Raw genomic sequence first — 16,877 nt, 5'->3', positions numbered from 1 at the left:
ACTTTTTTTTTAGGTCTGTGATTTTATCAGTATATGGAACATCAAGTGAGAAAACTCCCTTGACAATTGACAAAGATCAGCAACTATTCTGTGTCTTAAAGAATTGTCTGAGACACTGAGAATACTTTGCCCAGGATTACAGAGAGTAGAGTAGCATTTGAACCCAGTTATAATATCTTGCATCTGGGTTCAAAAAACTGAGTGTACAAGTACAGGTTGAGGGAGGATATGGAGAGTGAGCATTATGGTTTAAAAAAATCAAATGCAGGTATTCTTAACTGGAGTTCATAGACTAGAGGTAAGAGAACAGATTTCAAGAGGTTTGTAAACCTGATTGGAAAAAAACACTATCTTTATTTTCATTAACCTCTAACTGAACAATGCAGCTTTTTCTTCAATTATTTTCAAACCTTTTGAAAAGGGGTCCACAGGATTCATCAGACTGCCATGTCACAAAAATGGCTTAAGAACCTTTGGTTTAGGGGTTTTCAGGGATTACAAGCTCAATATAAATTAGCAGAATGACCTAGGAGCTAAACAAGCTAATTCACATTAAAACTGAATTAATAAAAACAGAGAGTGAATAAAAAGGATCGTATTCTACCCATGTATCTAAGGTGCGTAGTGGATAGAGGGGGGAACCTAGTATCTGCCATAGTTTTCTCAACTGTAAAATGGGAAACACAATAGCACCTACCTCACAGGCCTATTGTGAGGATCAAAAGAATTGATATTTAGAAAGTGCTTAGCACAGAGTCTGATATACAGTAGGTGCTATATAAACGCTGAATCCTTTCCCTCCCCTCACAGTCAGATCACATTTGGAGTATCAAGTGCAGTTCTGGGAACTGCATTTTAGAAGGGTATTGATAGGCGGGAGCACATCCACAAAAGGGCAACCACAATGGTAAGAAAACTTGAAGTCATGTGATTACAAAGATTAACTGGAGACACTGGAGATATGAACATGACAGCTATCTTCACATGCTTGAAAGGACATCGTTAGAACTCTAAGGAATCCAGAGATGAACTTGGCCAAGTCCTTTATTTTACCTGAGGAACTTGAAATCCTGGGAAGCAAAGGAACTCCCTAGTCCAAGGTCACACAGTTCAAAGTCCACTGCCCTTTTCAGGCTACCACATTGTTCCAAGTTATTTATTCCGCTTTGTCCCAGGGGGTAGGAAAAAAAAACCCAACAAATAAGTTACAAGGAAACAGATTTTGCCTCAATATAAAGAAAGTTATTTCACAAATAGGGTCATCCAAATATGAGCTTGGGGGTAGCAATGCTCTAGTCATGAGACACTTTCAAGCAGAGGCTGAATGACCACTCTGTTAGGGATACAGTAGGCAGGGTCCATGCTCTGACAAAGAATTGGATTAGATTAAGGGTTCTTTATTCATTCTGTGTTGCAGACCCCACCTTTGGTAGTCTGATGAAGGCTACAGATCTTTTTTCAGAATTTTTTTAAACTCATAATTGAAGGAAGTGCAAAATTTCAGTTAGAGGTCAGTGAAAACAAGGATGTTTATTTTTTCCCCATCCAAATTCATGGACCTCCGACATCTATCCATGGACCCCATGGAGATCTATGAACCCTGCATTAAGAATTCCTGGTGTAGTTTGTGTGTGTGTGTGTGTGTGTTTGTGTATCATGTTTTGATTTGTTATATGATTTCTTCCATTTATTTTAGTTCGACTACATAGCATGACTATAGTGAAAATGTACTCAACAGGAAAGTATATGTAGAACCTGTACAGAATTGTATGCAGTCGTGGGGAGGGAGGGGGGTAGTGGGGGGTAGGTGTGGGGGGGATAAAATCTCCATTGTATGGCAGTGATTGTTAAACATTAAAAAATAATAATAATAAAATAAAATTAAAAAAAAAATCCTGGTATAGATGATTTTTGAAGTTCCTTCCAGTTTTGAATAATAAAGATTACATGACCTTACATTTGCTGTTGATGACGATGATGATAATAATCATGAGTTAAGCAAATATTTTGCAAAACATGACCCATATTACAAAATGACTTTTTAGAGTTTGGAGTGCCACAGAACATAAAATTAGGCTTAAGAAAGAAACTTAATTAAATCAAGTATCTATCATTAAGATATGTCATCATGCCATTAAATTATCTTTCCCTTAAATAAAGCCCTTACATTCCAGTAACACTCATCCCTATATGACTCTTAACCATTTATTTTTTCAGAAATACACTCTCACCTATCATTAACACACCTAACATGATCACAAGACTATTGAGTGACAAACTCATGTACCTTTGAAAAGGAATCAGGAAAATCAAGAGCAGGTTCAGCAATTTTAGGAGAAGTCCAATTGTCCCTTGACATCTGTGGGGTTTGGGGTATAAGACCCCTGTGAATATGAAAAATCATGAATACTCTAAGCCCCACCCCAAACCTTTACTTTTAATAATTCTGATCATATTTATTCAACATACAAAACAAGTAAAACAACCTACTGCACTCAAAAAAGAGTTGCAGGTTCTCCAAAAGAGAGATTCACATCTCTCACGCTACACAGTCTTTGCAACCCCCAGTGCAGCTTCAGCACCAACTCCACAAATTTCCTTCTCCTACAAAAAGCACGGAGGAGAAAATTATGTGACTGAATCTGGATGGTAGAGAGACAAAGAGAAGGCATTCCCAAAGAGAGTACATAGCCACTCTAGTGCACTGAAACTTTTAACAAAATTTTGCTATTTATAATAAATTTATGTATGTATACTTAGTGTAGTAAATGATGAAATGTATTTATAACATGCATTTATGACTTACTAAATTTTTTTTAGTTTTCTTCATATATGCTCACTGTCTGCAATTTTCCACAATATGCCAGTATCTCCAAAAATTCTCATTTCTCAATCCTCGATATAACCAAAGCCACAAATATGAAATTCACAAATGTACATGGATGGCTGTACATCTTTTCACAATGAAGAATGAAGAAGCTATTTGATGAGTCTCATCATTTCCCTAAAAATGATCTTTCCAAGATCTAGCAAATCCTTCCACTTACTGGTGTGATGATGGCAGCCACCCCAACAGGTTGCTTGAGGACCAGGGCCCGCCTGTCCTTGGCAGGCGTATAAATGATGTCTCCATAGATGCGGCGTGCTTCTTCGGAAAACCACTCCAAGAAAAAGGCTGAATAAAGAATTTCCCCTTGGGCCTCCTTTAGGGGCTTTCCCTAAAATTAAGCCAAAAGCATATAAAGGATACATCCATTGCTGAATGACTTGTGGATTCACCAAAGGGTAGGGGGGGAAGACTCCCACCACTGAAAAACTAAACTTACAGTTTACAGTTTTCTAAAACTAGCTAACAATGGTGATGTTAGTAAAAACGATTTGTCCACAGCCACACAGCTAGTGTCAGAGGAAGGACTCCTTCTGACTTCCTAAGTCTCTCTACTAAATCATTCTACATGTGACTAAACCATTCTTACACATCAGTTTTAAAAAATGTATGATAAAGTCACACCTTTGATACCTCCAATATCCAAAAGGTTAGTATTGTTAAGTTCAGAATTTTAAAAAAGATAAAAGAGAAAACGCTTGTATACGCTGTTGTATTCTTCAAGTTTTAAGAAACTATAGTCAATGTATCTCAATTTCCCAATTCACTGATCACCTTCTTGCCGCCGGGGAATTCTTTAATTTATCATAGGTCTTAGAAAATAGTATCACGATAGATGAAGGAAATATAAGTGATTATGTCAATTAGGGGACATACTGGGCTTGGAGTCAGGAATAACTTTGTTCAAATCCAACCTTAAGACACTTAACTTGTTGTGTGGCCCTGGACAAGTCCCTTAGCCTTTATTTGTCCCAGTTTCCTCAACTGTAAAATGGGGATCATAATCACATCAATTTCTCAAGTCTGTTGTGAGGATCACATAAGATGTCTATAAATCCCTTGGCATCACCTGGCACGTAGTAGGTGTTATATAAATGATAGCTATGATAATCATTCTTATTATCACAATTCTAGTAATTATTATCACACCATGATCCTATATTGGTAAAGGTCTACATTTGCTGCATGAATTTTCAATTTTCATAGCTATTCAGGAACATGTATGAGTGAAAAAAATATGGGCTGGACAAGAACAAGGGATGACAGCTATTTAGCCTAAGTACTTTCATTGATCTCTCAATGTCACTAAGAAGTGAGGAAGTCCTTAAGTAGGACAGATGGACCCCCTGTGTCAAATCTGAACACGGACATGAACAAAACTCACAGGTAGGCATGGATGGCTTGTGATCTGCATTGTTAGAAGGAACTTCCAAACTAATGAGAACACGGATCCACTGGAATATTTGAGTAGCTAATCAGTGGGCTGGGGATTATTATTTTAATTTACTCATCTCTCACTGCACCACAATAACAATATTAAAGGGAAGCTAAAGGTCTTTGTTTAACAAAGGATTCCTGGATTCACCCACACCCAGACACACATAGAAGCAATGCCAGAGCCACCCTGTTCAATACATATCTGAACAGGAACCCCTCTACAACATATTCAACATGTGATCGTTCCACCTCTGCTTAAAGTTACTCTCCCATTTTTTTAGCATGAGAAAATGAGGCCAGTCTCACTTGAACCCTCTCTCTCTCTCTCTCTCTCTCTCTCTCTCTCTCTCTATATATATATATATATATATATATGTATATTCCTACTCTTGGGGTAGCATATTTATACATCACCCTGACTATTAGCTACTTACTGATCTTCAGGATAGCTTCAAGTCAGGGAAAGCCATTGACCAGGGGAAACATAGGGAGTCAGATAGGCCATTATCTGTACTCACATTTTCAGCTGTGATTATCTTGGCAAGGTCATCTTTATTCTTTATCATCAGATCATACCATTTTCGCAGTAATGAACTCCTTTCCTAAAGGACAAATAAAAAGCAGAGAGCATTATCTAATTGGCCTGTGGTTCAAAGAATGATACATGACTATAAATTTTTCAAACAGGATGATGTGAGCAAAGAAAAAGAGATGGGGTAAGCTGAGAATTCAAAATTCAAGAGATAACAAAGAGATCTAATCAGTTATGTGAAAGGGAACAGTAAGAAATGAGGCTGAGAATTGGTAGTGGAGTCACTTCATTGGCACAGTCCAATCAAAATGGCCTTCTGATTGTTCTCTATGGGAGACTCCATCCTCTTATCTCTGTCTTTGCTCAGGCTCTCAGTCCTCCAAGCATAGAATGCATTCACCCTACCCCTCACCCCCCCCATCTTGGAATTGCTGGTTTCCTTCACAGTTCAGCACAACAGCTACCCCTATGGGCATTCTTTCTAGATCACCCCCAGCTTTTAGTGCTTCCACTAAAAAAATTTCCCTGTATTCATTCCATGTGTACTTACCTTTGTGTACACAGGTGTCTCCTTCCATATAACATAAATTTCTTGAGGGTAAGGACTAGTTCAATTTTGTCTTTGTATCCCCAGTATCTGGCTTACAATGGGCATTTAATAAGTTGTTGACTAATAAAAGGGATGGGATTTAATTCAATAAGAAATGGGGAATCAAAGGTTTTTGTATATATCTGAAAATGATAAACAATCATCATCAAAAATAAGTAAATGTAAAACAAGGAGTAAAATCTTATAATAAAGTAAAAATCTTATTGTAAAAAATTCTTAGGCTTAAAAAACTCAGAACCAAATGAATAAAGCAAAAACAAAACCAAAAACAAGCAGAAAAACCCACAGCCTTTTATTTTGTCCTCCTCCAGGCTGACAAAAAGTTCTATCACTTTGGGCCCAGTTTTTCCTTCCTTTTTTTTAAAAATAATTTTTGAACAGAGGGCTATAACTGACATATATCTGAAATCAAAGTATATACAGTTCTGGTTCTGCTGATTTTATTCTCCACCAACTTGCAGAGGTCTTTCCCTATTTCCTAGCATGCTTCACATTTAGCTTTTTAAAATAGCATAATATTCCATTACATGAAGACACTATAATTTATTTAGCTATTTTCAAAACTGCTGAACATAAAGACTGCTTCTATCCTTTTGCTATGACAAAGAAAGCTACTGATGATATACTTATGCAGACAAGTCGCCTTTGATGAGGATTTTGGGAAAAATTCCTACCAAGAGAATCACTGGTAACCTTCTATCCAATGCCATACTCCTCTCTTCAAAAAAGTCTGTAATCACGTGCAGTTCTACCAGCAATGAATTTTGGCTATTTTTGTTTGTTGTTTGTGCTATATTATTGGGCACAAGGTAGCATCCAATGGTTGCACTGATTTGCATTTCCCTGATGGTTAAGAAATTTTACTAAAGGTTTATATTTCCTCCTTTGTGAATTGTTCATATCCTCTTCCTCCAGTGGGGAGTGTATATTATTAATCTTATAAATATGCAGCAGTTCCTTATAGATAACAGACTTTTATCTGATATAGTATCATTTTTAAAAAAACTAATCAGTTTCGCTTAATCCTGGAGATACTGCCTTTTGTGATGCAAAATCCCTTTATCATTAAGTAAGGGGTTTACCACAATTTATCAAAATGGGAGAAACTTGGGGCTGAGTGTGGAAGATCAGCTCCTCCTTTTCCAAAGCAGATAATGCCAGAGAAAGGAAAGTATACAAGAGAGGTGGTGGGGAGCTAAACAATGGAGTTCGGGAAAGAGACTTTTAAATAAGGGCTGAGAATCATTCCCCGTAGAGGCATTTGCAAGGCTTCAGAAGGCCTCCTTTCCACAAAAAGTTTGAAGAAAACTCTCCCCCAAGAAAGGGGGCTAATTCTATAGAGAAAGACTAGAAGGGAGCATCAGTTACAGGGTAGCTTTGCATACACAAGGGTGGGGGCCATCCAAGAGGGAGTAAGTAGACAGTTTTCCTACTGAGCCAGACCTGCACAACTTGCAAACTTCTTTGGGCTGCAGATAGGTTAGAGACAGACTGATGATGGCTGGTTGCCATGGGTCATGTGACAAAGAGAAGAGTGCGAAATGGCAACCTTATATTTTTTGAGGGCTGCCTGAAATCCTTTGGCAGGCAGCAAGCAACCTGAGGGTCATGTATTATACAGACCTGTCTTAAGCCAAACACCTCCAACCTCCTGCCACTTATATTTGTAGAACCAAACCCATTTATTTTGTCTCCAGTGATTTCTTCTGATGGCTCATTAAAAAATTCTGAACACTAGAGTGACTAAAACAGGTGTGTGTATTAGAAGAACTATCTAGCAATAGTGTGTAAGATGAAGTGGAAGGAGGAGAGAATGGAAGCAGAAAGACCAGTCAGAAAGTTACCATAATAAAACAGGGGAGAGGTAATAAGAGCTGGAACTAGGGTGGTGACAGTAGGAATGTTAAGGAGGGGACGCATACCAGGGATACTTTGGAGATAAAATTGACAGGACAACTGATTAGAAATGTGGGATGAGGGAAAGGGAGGAGTCAAACATAACTCCAAGTTTATAAGCATGGGTGACAGTATCAATGGTATCACCATTCTCCCAGAGATAGGGAAATTGAGAGAAACAGGTTCTGGAGGGAGGGTGGGAAGAAACATGAGTTCAGTGTTGTTCATGTTGAACTTGAAGAGCTAATGGGAAACACAGATGGTGATGTCCACCTGGCAATATAACTCTAGTTTGAGAGATGTGTCACCACGAGAGATGACAATCTGAGAATCACCCACGTCAAAGAAACAGCTGCAACTACAGGAATGGAAGAGATCACCAGAGGGTCCAAGTGAGAAATTGTATCAAAGATGGAGGCTTAAGAAAGGCCTAGGTAAAGAGGACTGGAGATAAGAGATAAAGAGCACGAGAAACAGAGGAAGAACACAGAGAAATAGAATACAAATATGAAAAATGACATAAAAATCTTTGTCTTTAAAAAACCCCTCATAACCTGACCTCCACCTACTTATCCAGTCATCTCAGCTACAATCCAACCCTCTGGGAGAAGCCTTACCCAATCCTGTTAATACTGGTGCCTTCCTTTAGTGACTATCTGTATTTGTATATGTACTGTCTCCCCCATTAGACCAAGGACTCCCGGGAACAAGGTCTGAGTTTTGCCCTTCTTTCTATCCTCAGCATTTACCACAATATCTGTCAAATAGATGTTTAATAAATGCTTGTCGACCTGACTTAGCACAGTCCCTTCCCTCGAGGAGCTAGAATCTACTGCGAGAATATGACATACACAAATAAATATGATATAAGGTAGAATGTGATAGGGGCAAAGAAAAGATCAGGACAAAGTGTTCTAGGAAATTCTGAGAATGAAGAAAGCATTTTCATGTTGGAGAGTTAGGGAGGAAAGGTTAGGAAAGGGAATGAACTCAGGGAAGGCTTCATGGAAAAGGTGGAAGCTGGGCTAAGTTTAAAAGGAAGAAAAGTATTTCAACATGGATGAAGAATCACAGAATGTGAGAATTTGAAGAGACCTATGCAGGCATTGAGTCTAAGCCACACACAAAAGGAATTCTCATTATATTCCCAAAAAATGATCAGCCAGCTTCGCCTGAAGGTCACCAAGAAGAGTACTTCCTCCCTCCCCCAACCTCTGAGTCAACCCATTCTTTTGGACACCTCAAAACAGAGGGGAAGTAGTAGGTATGAATACTCAGAGGCAAAGTGGTAATGAAGGGGAGGAGTAAATGTGCTTGTGAAGAGCCTTAAATGCCAGGCTAAGGAAGAATGTTTTCTATCAGGTAGGTATATTCAAAGCACATCTAAGGATGCTTGACTAACAGAACATGTGCCTACATGCCTGTCAAACTATAAGCACAAATTATCAAGAAAATTAAGACATTATAGTACTTTTCTTACTCTATGCATGAACACACAGTCTGAAACTGTATTCACATTCTTTTTTTGGCTGGAATATTCCTTCCCACTCTCCTGAGTGGCCTGACAAGTTTTTTTCCTGTTATTTTACAAGGGTGTTCTTTAGATCAATGCCCGTAAACATTAAAATGCTTGGGGCTTCTTAGAGAAAAGGCATTACAGACCTTTAATAAGAACAATAAAATACTAATCATATCTTGTTTACTCACTACAAAGTAAGTAGGTTATGAGTTCATACATGTAAATATATATATGTGTGTATATATATATATATATATATATGATGACAGTAACAAGTCATTTTGGGTCAGGTAAAAGAAAAATAAAACCAGAACCTACTGACAGAAAAAAAGCATAATCAAGTCTGTAGTAAACATCTGAGGACAGGAAAGAACACTAACACACAAAAGATGACACTGTTGGAGAGAAAAAAAGAAATGGTTACTTTGGGTATGAATGGGAACAGATTTAGTGAAGACTTCTCAGGAATATGGAGTCTTCTCCCTGAAATAGAAGAGACCTTAGGCCCAGGTTTCCATTCCTCCAGAGGGGGGGTGATTTCCATATAAGGCTATGTATTGCTTTAGGATCAATGATTGGATATGACTCACTAACTCCTCAATACCTAATTTGCATATGCGCATGCAGTCTGCAGTCCTCACACAGGTCCACCTGATTTGCATAAGTTCTCAATGCCCAATTTGCATGAGTCGTCAATGCTTCATTTGCATATATTTCAATGCCTAATTTGCATATAATGACACGTATTTTTGCGGGCTTTGTAACAGGAGAAGCAGAAAATTTGAACCGGGTTTCAAAAGGGATTGGTTAGATTTCCTGCCTAGAATGTAAGACCTTGCTTCTCAGCCAATGAGAATAATGGTCAGTGGTGGGAGGGGAATTTTTGCATCAGAGTCTATATAAATTACCATTCTGCTTCTGTAAGGCACCTCCCTACTCCAGCTTTACTGGTGAAGGCACTGCCTGGTTTCTCAAGAGAACCAAATAAAGGAGATTTTCTGTTTTTACCTTGAGACGCCTCTGAGCAGTCAATTTGAGTAAGGGGGGTTCAGTGCTCCCCCCCCCCCCCCACAGGTATTATGACAAACTAGAATGGAGAAGCTTGCTGGGGAAAACACAAAGGTCAAAAAAACAAATTCTGCTTCCAAGATAAAATACACTGGTACCACTCCAAATGATATGGATGGAGGAGGGGAACCATGTTGTGGAGCAAACTTGAGGGTAAGGACCCACCTATAGTAGGTCTTTAGCAATGAAACAGATGACATCATGAACATTAGCGGTTTCAGGATTTAAGAACCCTTTGTTTCAGGAATAAAGATGAAAAGAATGTCAGAACAGTCAGGCTCATCTAATATAATCTGCTGTCATCTTAATTACACTGGCGGGGGATGTATGGGTAGAGGGGAGGGTCAATTTGAAGTGAAGAAATGCTAATGGGTAGGATCAGTATCACATGCCCCACAGTAACAGTTGAGACAACCCTGGGCCCTCCATATCACCACTAAGGGTTGGAACAGGTCTATAAAAGCTTCTAGGATACCTGCATCCCTGAAAATTGTGTTTCTAAGAACCAAGGCCATCTTAGGATCATGGTCACATGGGGATGAATGTTTTCTAGTTTTCCTCCTTAAGTACATGGCTCTAGTAACTGATCCTTCACAAGACTCCAAAAAACAGGGTAGAAAATAATTTATTTGGGTTGCCTTAAATGTACTTTTCCCAACAGGCAAGGAGATGAATGAAACAGATGAAATAGTAGTAGTAGGTTTGTTACAACAACAAAAGGTGCCAGGTGGCAGAGTGTTGGGTCTTAGATTTTGAGAACTGAGTCTCTTCTCTACATCTTTTTCTGCTCCACCCACCAAATTCTGGATGAACTTCTGGGTAAAGTGCTAAGCTCAAGTTCAGCCTAGCCCTAAGAGACCCAATCTCCACATTATTACTCTGTAGAAGTACAGAAGACAGTCTCAGGACTATAAGAAATCCTGTGCTTCTGGGAACCAAAGGCAATTCGAGGTCCATAATGACCCTGTACTCAAACATCACAGGACTCTAGAAGTGGGGGTAGCATCCACAATCACTGTTCATTCCCCAATGCCATAGAGGACAAACTCCCATTATAGGGGCTTCTGATCCCTTTAGCCCTGTGATTCAGTCAGGATACTTCTGAGGTGAACATCTCCCTCTTTCCTATTTTCTAGTCTTGAAACTACAAAGACCTAAGTTCAAGTTGTGCCCCTAAGACATACTGGGTGGACAGACCAGGCAACTCTCCAAATTGCTGAGAAAATGTCAACCTGCAACTAGTTTTCTTTTCTCTTCTTTTTTTGAGGCAATCAGGGTTAAGTGACTTGCCCAGGGTAACAAAGCTATTAAATGCCTGAGGCTGAATTTGAACTCAGTCCTTTCAGACAGTAGTACTAGTGCTCTATCTACTTTGTCACCTAGCTGCTCCTAAAAGAGCTTTCTCATCCATGTACCCTAGTATCAAGGAAATCTCAGGTCCATTTCCTATAATCACTTTCATTCCTATCAATTCCCAACATAGTCCATATTCTCCCATTCCATTTCATCCTTTGGGACCCCTGCCATTCTTGTTTTTGTTTTAAACAAATTCCCTTTCATTTTACTCATTCTATTTCATTTCTCATATTCTTGCACTAATGAAAACCTGGTTTTCCCCAAAAGATACTTTATCTCTTAAAAACCTCTCTAGTATTAGATGCTTCTTCTCTCAAATCCTGAGAGGAAGAGACATGCTTCTTGCAGATCACTTGAGTTTCTAGGCTGTCCCTCTGTCACCATTACTCAGCAACCTCCACCTATCTATATAACCTTACATAGATCTTGGTCATAATCATCCTCCATTCCCTCCTTTCTTCAGGAGTTAAGTACCTGGTTTATAGCTCTCCACCCCAATCTCTGCCCTCATTTCTAGGGAATTTAATATGCGTATGATGTCCCTTTGTTTTATTTTTGTTTTTCCCTGCCTCATTTTCCCAGTTCATCATGTTCCTCAATTTTTATGAACTATACTGTCCTTCTACCTCAGCCCCACAGAAGGATGGTCATATCCTTGTATCTCACCATCACCCATAAAGGCTCCACTTCCATAAAACATAATTCACATTCTCCACTCATACCATCTGCTCCTCTTCTATTTTCTATGCCTAAATGTGTGCTTTATTCTTACAATGGTATACAGTCACCTACCTCAAAAGGTAGTTGTAAGGATCAAATGAAATTCTGTAAAATAGCTGGCAAAGTGCCTGGCATTCGGTAGGTGTTTAATAAATTCTTACTGTTGCCTTCCTTCCCCATTTCTCCAGGAGATATGGGGCCATCTCCAGTTGTCCTGATCTTTTTCTTGCCACTGGACCCAGGAGGTTCCAGAGGAGAAAGTGAGGTTGGTGACCTTGCACAGCCCTCCCTCATTTAAATCCAATTCATTTGAATGTCATGGCATCATCTCCTTGATGTCAAGGTCCTCTTGGAGAATGAAGGCCAAACAACATCCCTTTGGCTATCACCTCCCTTTAGTCTTGACCAGTTCACCACCCTTTCTTCTTGAGATTCAAGTCCCATAGATTCAATTCTTGTCCTTCTGTCAATCAGGTCTTGTTAAATACTCCCCTTGTTCTTTTGCCAATCACGCCTTATCAAATCCCATTTTGGGGTTGCCCTTACCCTTTATCTTCTCCACTCCTACTCCTGTGATTCTTGGTGATTCTGGTGAAAATCACATAACCATGCTGACTGGGTTCACCATAAATGTATGTTATCTCATATTAAACGGTCCCTTGCAACTGCAAGGCAGTCCTTTTATTCCTTCCCCGATTGTCAACTATATTCCTCATGGAAACTATTCTAAACCCTTCCAACTCTCCTCAAACCTCCTCTCAGAATCTTGCCTCCTAGTGTCCATTGCAAGTTCCTTCTTTTACTGTACTTTACTCTCTCATCTCCTTTGCTCAAGTGTCTGATAAAGATGTAGCTCTTTCTCCTTACCAAAGCCCATCCCTGGACTTGTACTCCTCACCCATTCCTTCCCATTTCTCTGGAAACTTTCCCCCTTTGATCACTCCCTTTCTTAAAATCTCCCATTTTCCATTTCTGCTCATCTACTAGCTCCTTTCCTGCTGCCCACAAGTACGTCCAGTTCTAAAAAATCCAAATGAACAAAAAAAACAACCAAAATTCTCTTTTGCATTCTTCCACATGCTCAAGCTACTTATTCTCCAGTCTCCTCTTTTAGGAGGAAAGTGTATATTACTGGCTTTTGTTAACTCTCTTTTCATTCACTTCTTAAATTCTTTGGGAATCTGGTTTCTAATCCCCAAACTGCTCTCAGAAGTTACCAATAATCCCTTAAATCAGTCCTCACTCTTCTAGACCTTTCTGTGGCTTCTAACTATGTCAACCATATTTCCTGCATATTTCCTCCTTTCCCCTTTTGTAGTTATTTATGGATCATTGCTCTTCTCCCACCCATTAAGTACAGGAATTCTGTCCTAGGCTCTCTTCCCTTCTTTCTCTCTAGTCTCTCATTTGGTGATCTAATCAACTCCCCTGGATTCAATTATGCAATTCAATCTACGCAAATGAATCCTAAGTCTATAGATCAAGCTCTGCTCTTTCTCCTGAACTCCAGTCATGGGTTACCAATTGCCTGTTAGATCTCTCCATCTACCTCTCTCACAGCTATCTTCAAAATTCATTAAGTCCAAAAAAGGAGCTCATGATATTTTCTCCCAAACCTATGCCTCCTCCAAATTTTCCTATTTCTCTGAAAGATAATACCATCTTTTTAACCACTCAGTTTGAGAATCTTGGTGCTATAAGTGTCCTTTACCCCATCATTTTCAATTCTACCTCTACAACTGGGACTTAGCCTTTTTTGGGTCATGCCCCCTTTGGCAGTCTGGCAAAGTCTATGGATCTCCTCTCAGAATAATGATTTTAAATGCATAAAATAAGGGATCACAAAGGAAATTAATTATATTGAAATACAGTTACCAAAATATAAAAAAACAATGTTTTGGACCCTAGATTAATAATTCTTGTACCACATCATCCTTTCACACGTTCCCTTATTTCCTGGTCTTCTGCAAAATGTCATTGGTCTTCTTTGAAACAAAGGATAAACAATAACTGATCTCCATGATCTCTGCCTTCTCAAATCCATCCTTCACACAGCTGCCAAACTGATATAAAAAAAAAAAGAGATTCAATCACATCACTCTTTTACTCAAAAATCTTCTATGGCTCCCTCTTGCCTCTATGATAAAATACAAAATCTTCAGACTGGCATTTAAAGTCCTCTATCATATAACCCGCCAGGTTGCTGCCTGTAAAACTGCCAGTGCACCCAGAACCAAATTAAAATGTAACTGGGAAATGTTTACTAAAATAAATATAAAATACAATACGATACAGGTAATGTTAATTTGTGCTAGGCTGCACAGCGGATAGAGCACTGGGCCTGGAGTTGGGAAGACCTGAGTTCAGACACTTCCTAACTGTGTGACCCTGGGCAAGTCACTTAATTCTATTTGCCTCAGTTTTCTCGTCTGTAAAATGGCAAATTCCTCTAGTATCTTTGCCAAAAAAAGGCCCCAAAAGGGATCAGAGTCAGACATAATTGAAAATGACCAAAAAAAGTCAATATGTGGCCTATAGCGATCTGTATCTATTGAGTTTGGCATTAATTAAGTTTACAATTTGACTACTTACTACATTTTCAGGCCTATTATATATTACTCCCCTTTGAGCTATTTACATTCCAACCAAATGTGTTGACTAGGTATTTGCCAGAAAGCTACTCCCTCCTCTGGAAGCCCCTTTCCTTCAGTAGCCGGCCTAGGTGACGCCTTCTGTGGAAAGCTTTTCCTGATCCCCTAAATTTTAGTGCTCCCTTCCTCTTTAATTTCTCTTACAATTACTTATCTGTGAAGATTTTATGAATTCACTTTCCCCACCCCCCAGTAAAATGTAAGCTTCTTGCAGACAAGGGCTAATGTTAATCTTTGTAAACCCACTAGCGTCTGGCATGTAGTAGTCACTTAAAAATATTTTCCTCATGATAACCTTGTAAGATAAGAAGTACGATTATCTCTATTTTGCACATAAGGAAAAACAATTTTAATAGCAGTGATAAGGTGAGCATTGGGAAAATCTGCAATATTACCTTATAAGAGCCATCCTTTTGCCTTCTTCCCCTCCTGGAAGAAGTGGGGCAGTTATTTACATGGTGACTGAGTAGAAATGACTACTTAGACTTTGAAAATTCCACTAACTACTGGGAGGCTTTTTAATTGGCTGAGCCTGAGACTGCAGCACAGATGAAAGAGGTCTGTCCAGAAAGACTGGCTGGGTTGATACCAAATCAGTGTGGATAGGAAGGGAAAAATGTTATTCTTTTTTTGAATATGGAGACTACATTAGTATGTCTAGGTCCCACTTAGTCTGCATCGTTTTGTTTGAATTTCTGAATTCTTGCTCGTACCCATGCATTCTGATTTTGTTTTCTTTCCACCTTGTGAATAAATCTCATAAAAACCATATAGAGTAGAGAAGGAAAAGGGAGAGTTGGTATTAGGACCAGGGCATTTAGGGAAAGGTAATCAGAGATGCAGATGACCTCTGAACCCAAGTCTAGTCCAGTTCAAGGACCAAAAAAAGAGGAAGCTCTTAACCTCAAGTCAATGCATTGACATTTAAATATTGGAAAAAACAAACTCCTAGGCCAAAGGAAAGATTTCCTTCGGCAAGTTTCCAGATGGCTCAGATGCCCCTGGAAGCCAAGGTTCTCTCTGGACTCCCTCAGCTGGTCAGAGAAATGACTTGCCCACCGTCTCACACCTGGTGTGGTGGCGGACCAGGGCCACCTGCTCTTCCAGTACTACTACAAAGGGACAAGATACACACCCCAGGCAAAACTTAATAGATCGATCGCAAAGGGCGGCAACCATGACAGCAGCGGCGAAAGCCCCGCAATCTCCTTCCTCCTGGCGAGGTGCTGCCTTCCAGACCCAAATCCGGTACACCGAATTTCTCCTTTGTTCGGGGAGGAGAGGGGTCGGAGGTCACCTGTGCCCAATCAACGATTATCTTTCCCTTTCCCTCTTTTTGCCATTAGCCCTAGATGCCCTAGTTTCTAGTGCCAAGCCTCACTGATGGGGGGGCCGGGTTGACCTTGGCCAAGTGCCCTTTTCTGGGGGTGCTTACTCTGGCAGGACCCACTTTCTCCTCCTCCCCAGCGCGCTCTCACCTTGGCGGAGACCCCCTTCCAGCTGCAGAACGCCTGGTGCGCAGCGCTCACGGCTCCCCGGGCCTCGGCCGCTCCGCAGTCGGCCACACGCCCTATCTGCGCGCCGGTAGCCGGGTCCTGCACCGGGAAGGTGCCGGCGGCGGCGGGCAGCCAGCGGCCCCCCACCAAGGCGTCGGTGCGCAGCAGGGCCTGGGGGAGCCCGGCCGGACCCCCGCTGTGGCGTCGGAGCGGGTGGGGGCCGGGCCCGGGCTGGGGCCCCGCCGCAGGCACAGGCGGGAGGAGAGGGCAGCGGGGGCGGGGATTGGCGCCCGGAGGCGGCCAGGCCCGGCGCAGGGCCCCGCAGTTCTGCAGCTGCAAGAGGCTGGTCATGATCCAGGCGGCGGCGGGAGCACGAGCAGCAAACAGGCCAGTGAGCGCCCGGGTTTGGGGGGCACCTGGACTGGGCGGGGGGCGTAGAGAAGCCGGCGAGCGGGGACGTGCGGGCAGAGGCAGGCGGAGCAGCGAGCGTTCGGGGCCGCGCAGCGCCACCCCGGGACGCACTCTCCCCCGCCCCCCGCCCGACGCCGGGCGCCTTCCTCCCCTCCCGCCCTCCGGAACTCTGCACCTGTCTTCCCCGGCGCTCACTGCCGAGGCTAGAAACGCTTTTGCGTTACTGGTGCGGGGAAGGAGCTTGGGAGGCGAGGAGTTGCGTTCAGCCGGGAAACCTCCCCGCCCCCCTGAGAA

The 16,877-nt window shown here is 41.1% G+C and overlaps 2 protein-coding genes across 4 annotated transcripts in view; one reads left to right on the top strand and one right to left on the bottom strand.

The window, feature by feature from the left end:
* Positions 1 to 16,523, bottom strand: part of ALDH5A1 (aldehyde dehydrogenase 5 family member A1) — a 38,549-nt gene extending 22,026 nt beyond the window's left edge. For both annotated transcript variants that reach the window (XM_072603964.1, XM_072603965.1), the window contains exons 1-3: positions 16,155 to 16,523; positions 4,843 to 4,926; positions 3,048 to 3,218 (exon numbers count right to left, since the gene is read on the bottom strand). In XM_072603964.1, coding sequence (XP_072460065.1) covers positions 3,048 to 3,218; positions 4,843 to 4,926; positions 16,155 to 16,523 — 624 coding nt within the window. The remainder of the gene's footprint in view (positions 1 to 3,047; positions 3,219 to 4,842; positions 4,927 to 16,154) is intronic.
* The window catches only part of GPLD1 (glycosylphosphatidylinositol specific phospholipase D1), a 70,820-nt gene continuing 70,412 nt past the window's right edge, over positions 16,470 to 16,877 (top strand). The window contains exon 1 of one of the 2 annotated variants that reach the window (XM_072603963.1): positions 16,470 to 16,559. Coding sequence is in view for 1 of the 2 variants with exons in the window: in XM_072603961.1 (XP_072460062.1) it covers positions 16,522 to 16,559 (38 nt within the window). In the remaining variant the exon portion in view is untranslated. The remainder of the gene's footprint in view (positions 16,560 to 16,877) is intronic. The other variant, XM_072603961.1, reaches the window with a different exon arrangement.

This window comes from Notamacropus eugenii, chromosome 4 (assembly GCF_028372415.1).
Source record: "Notamacropus eugenii isolate mMacEug1 chromosome 4, mMacEug1.pri_v2, whole genome shotgun sequence".
NCBI lineage: Eukaryota > Metazoa > Chordata > Mammalia > Diprotodontia > Macropodidae > Notamacropus > Notamacropus eugenii.
This window is presented reverse-complemented; position numbering and strand designations above follow the sequence as displayed.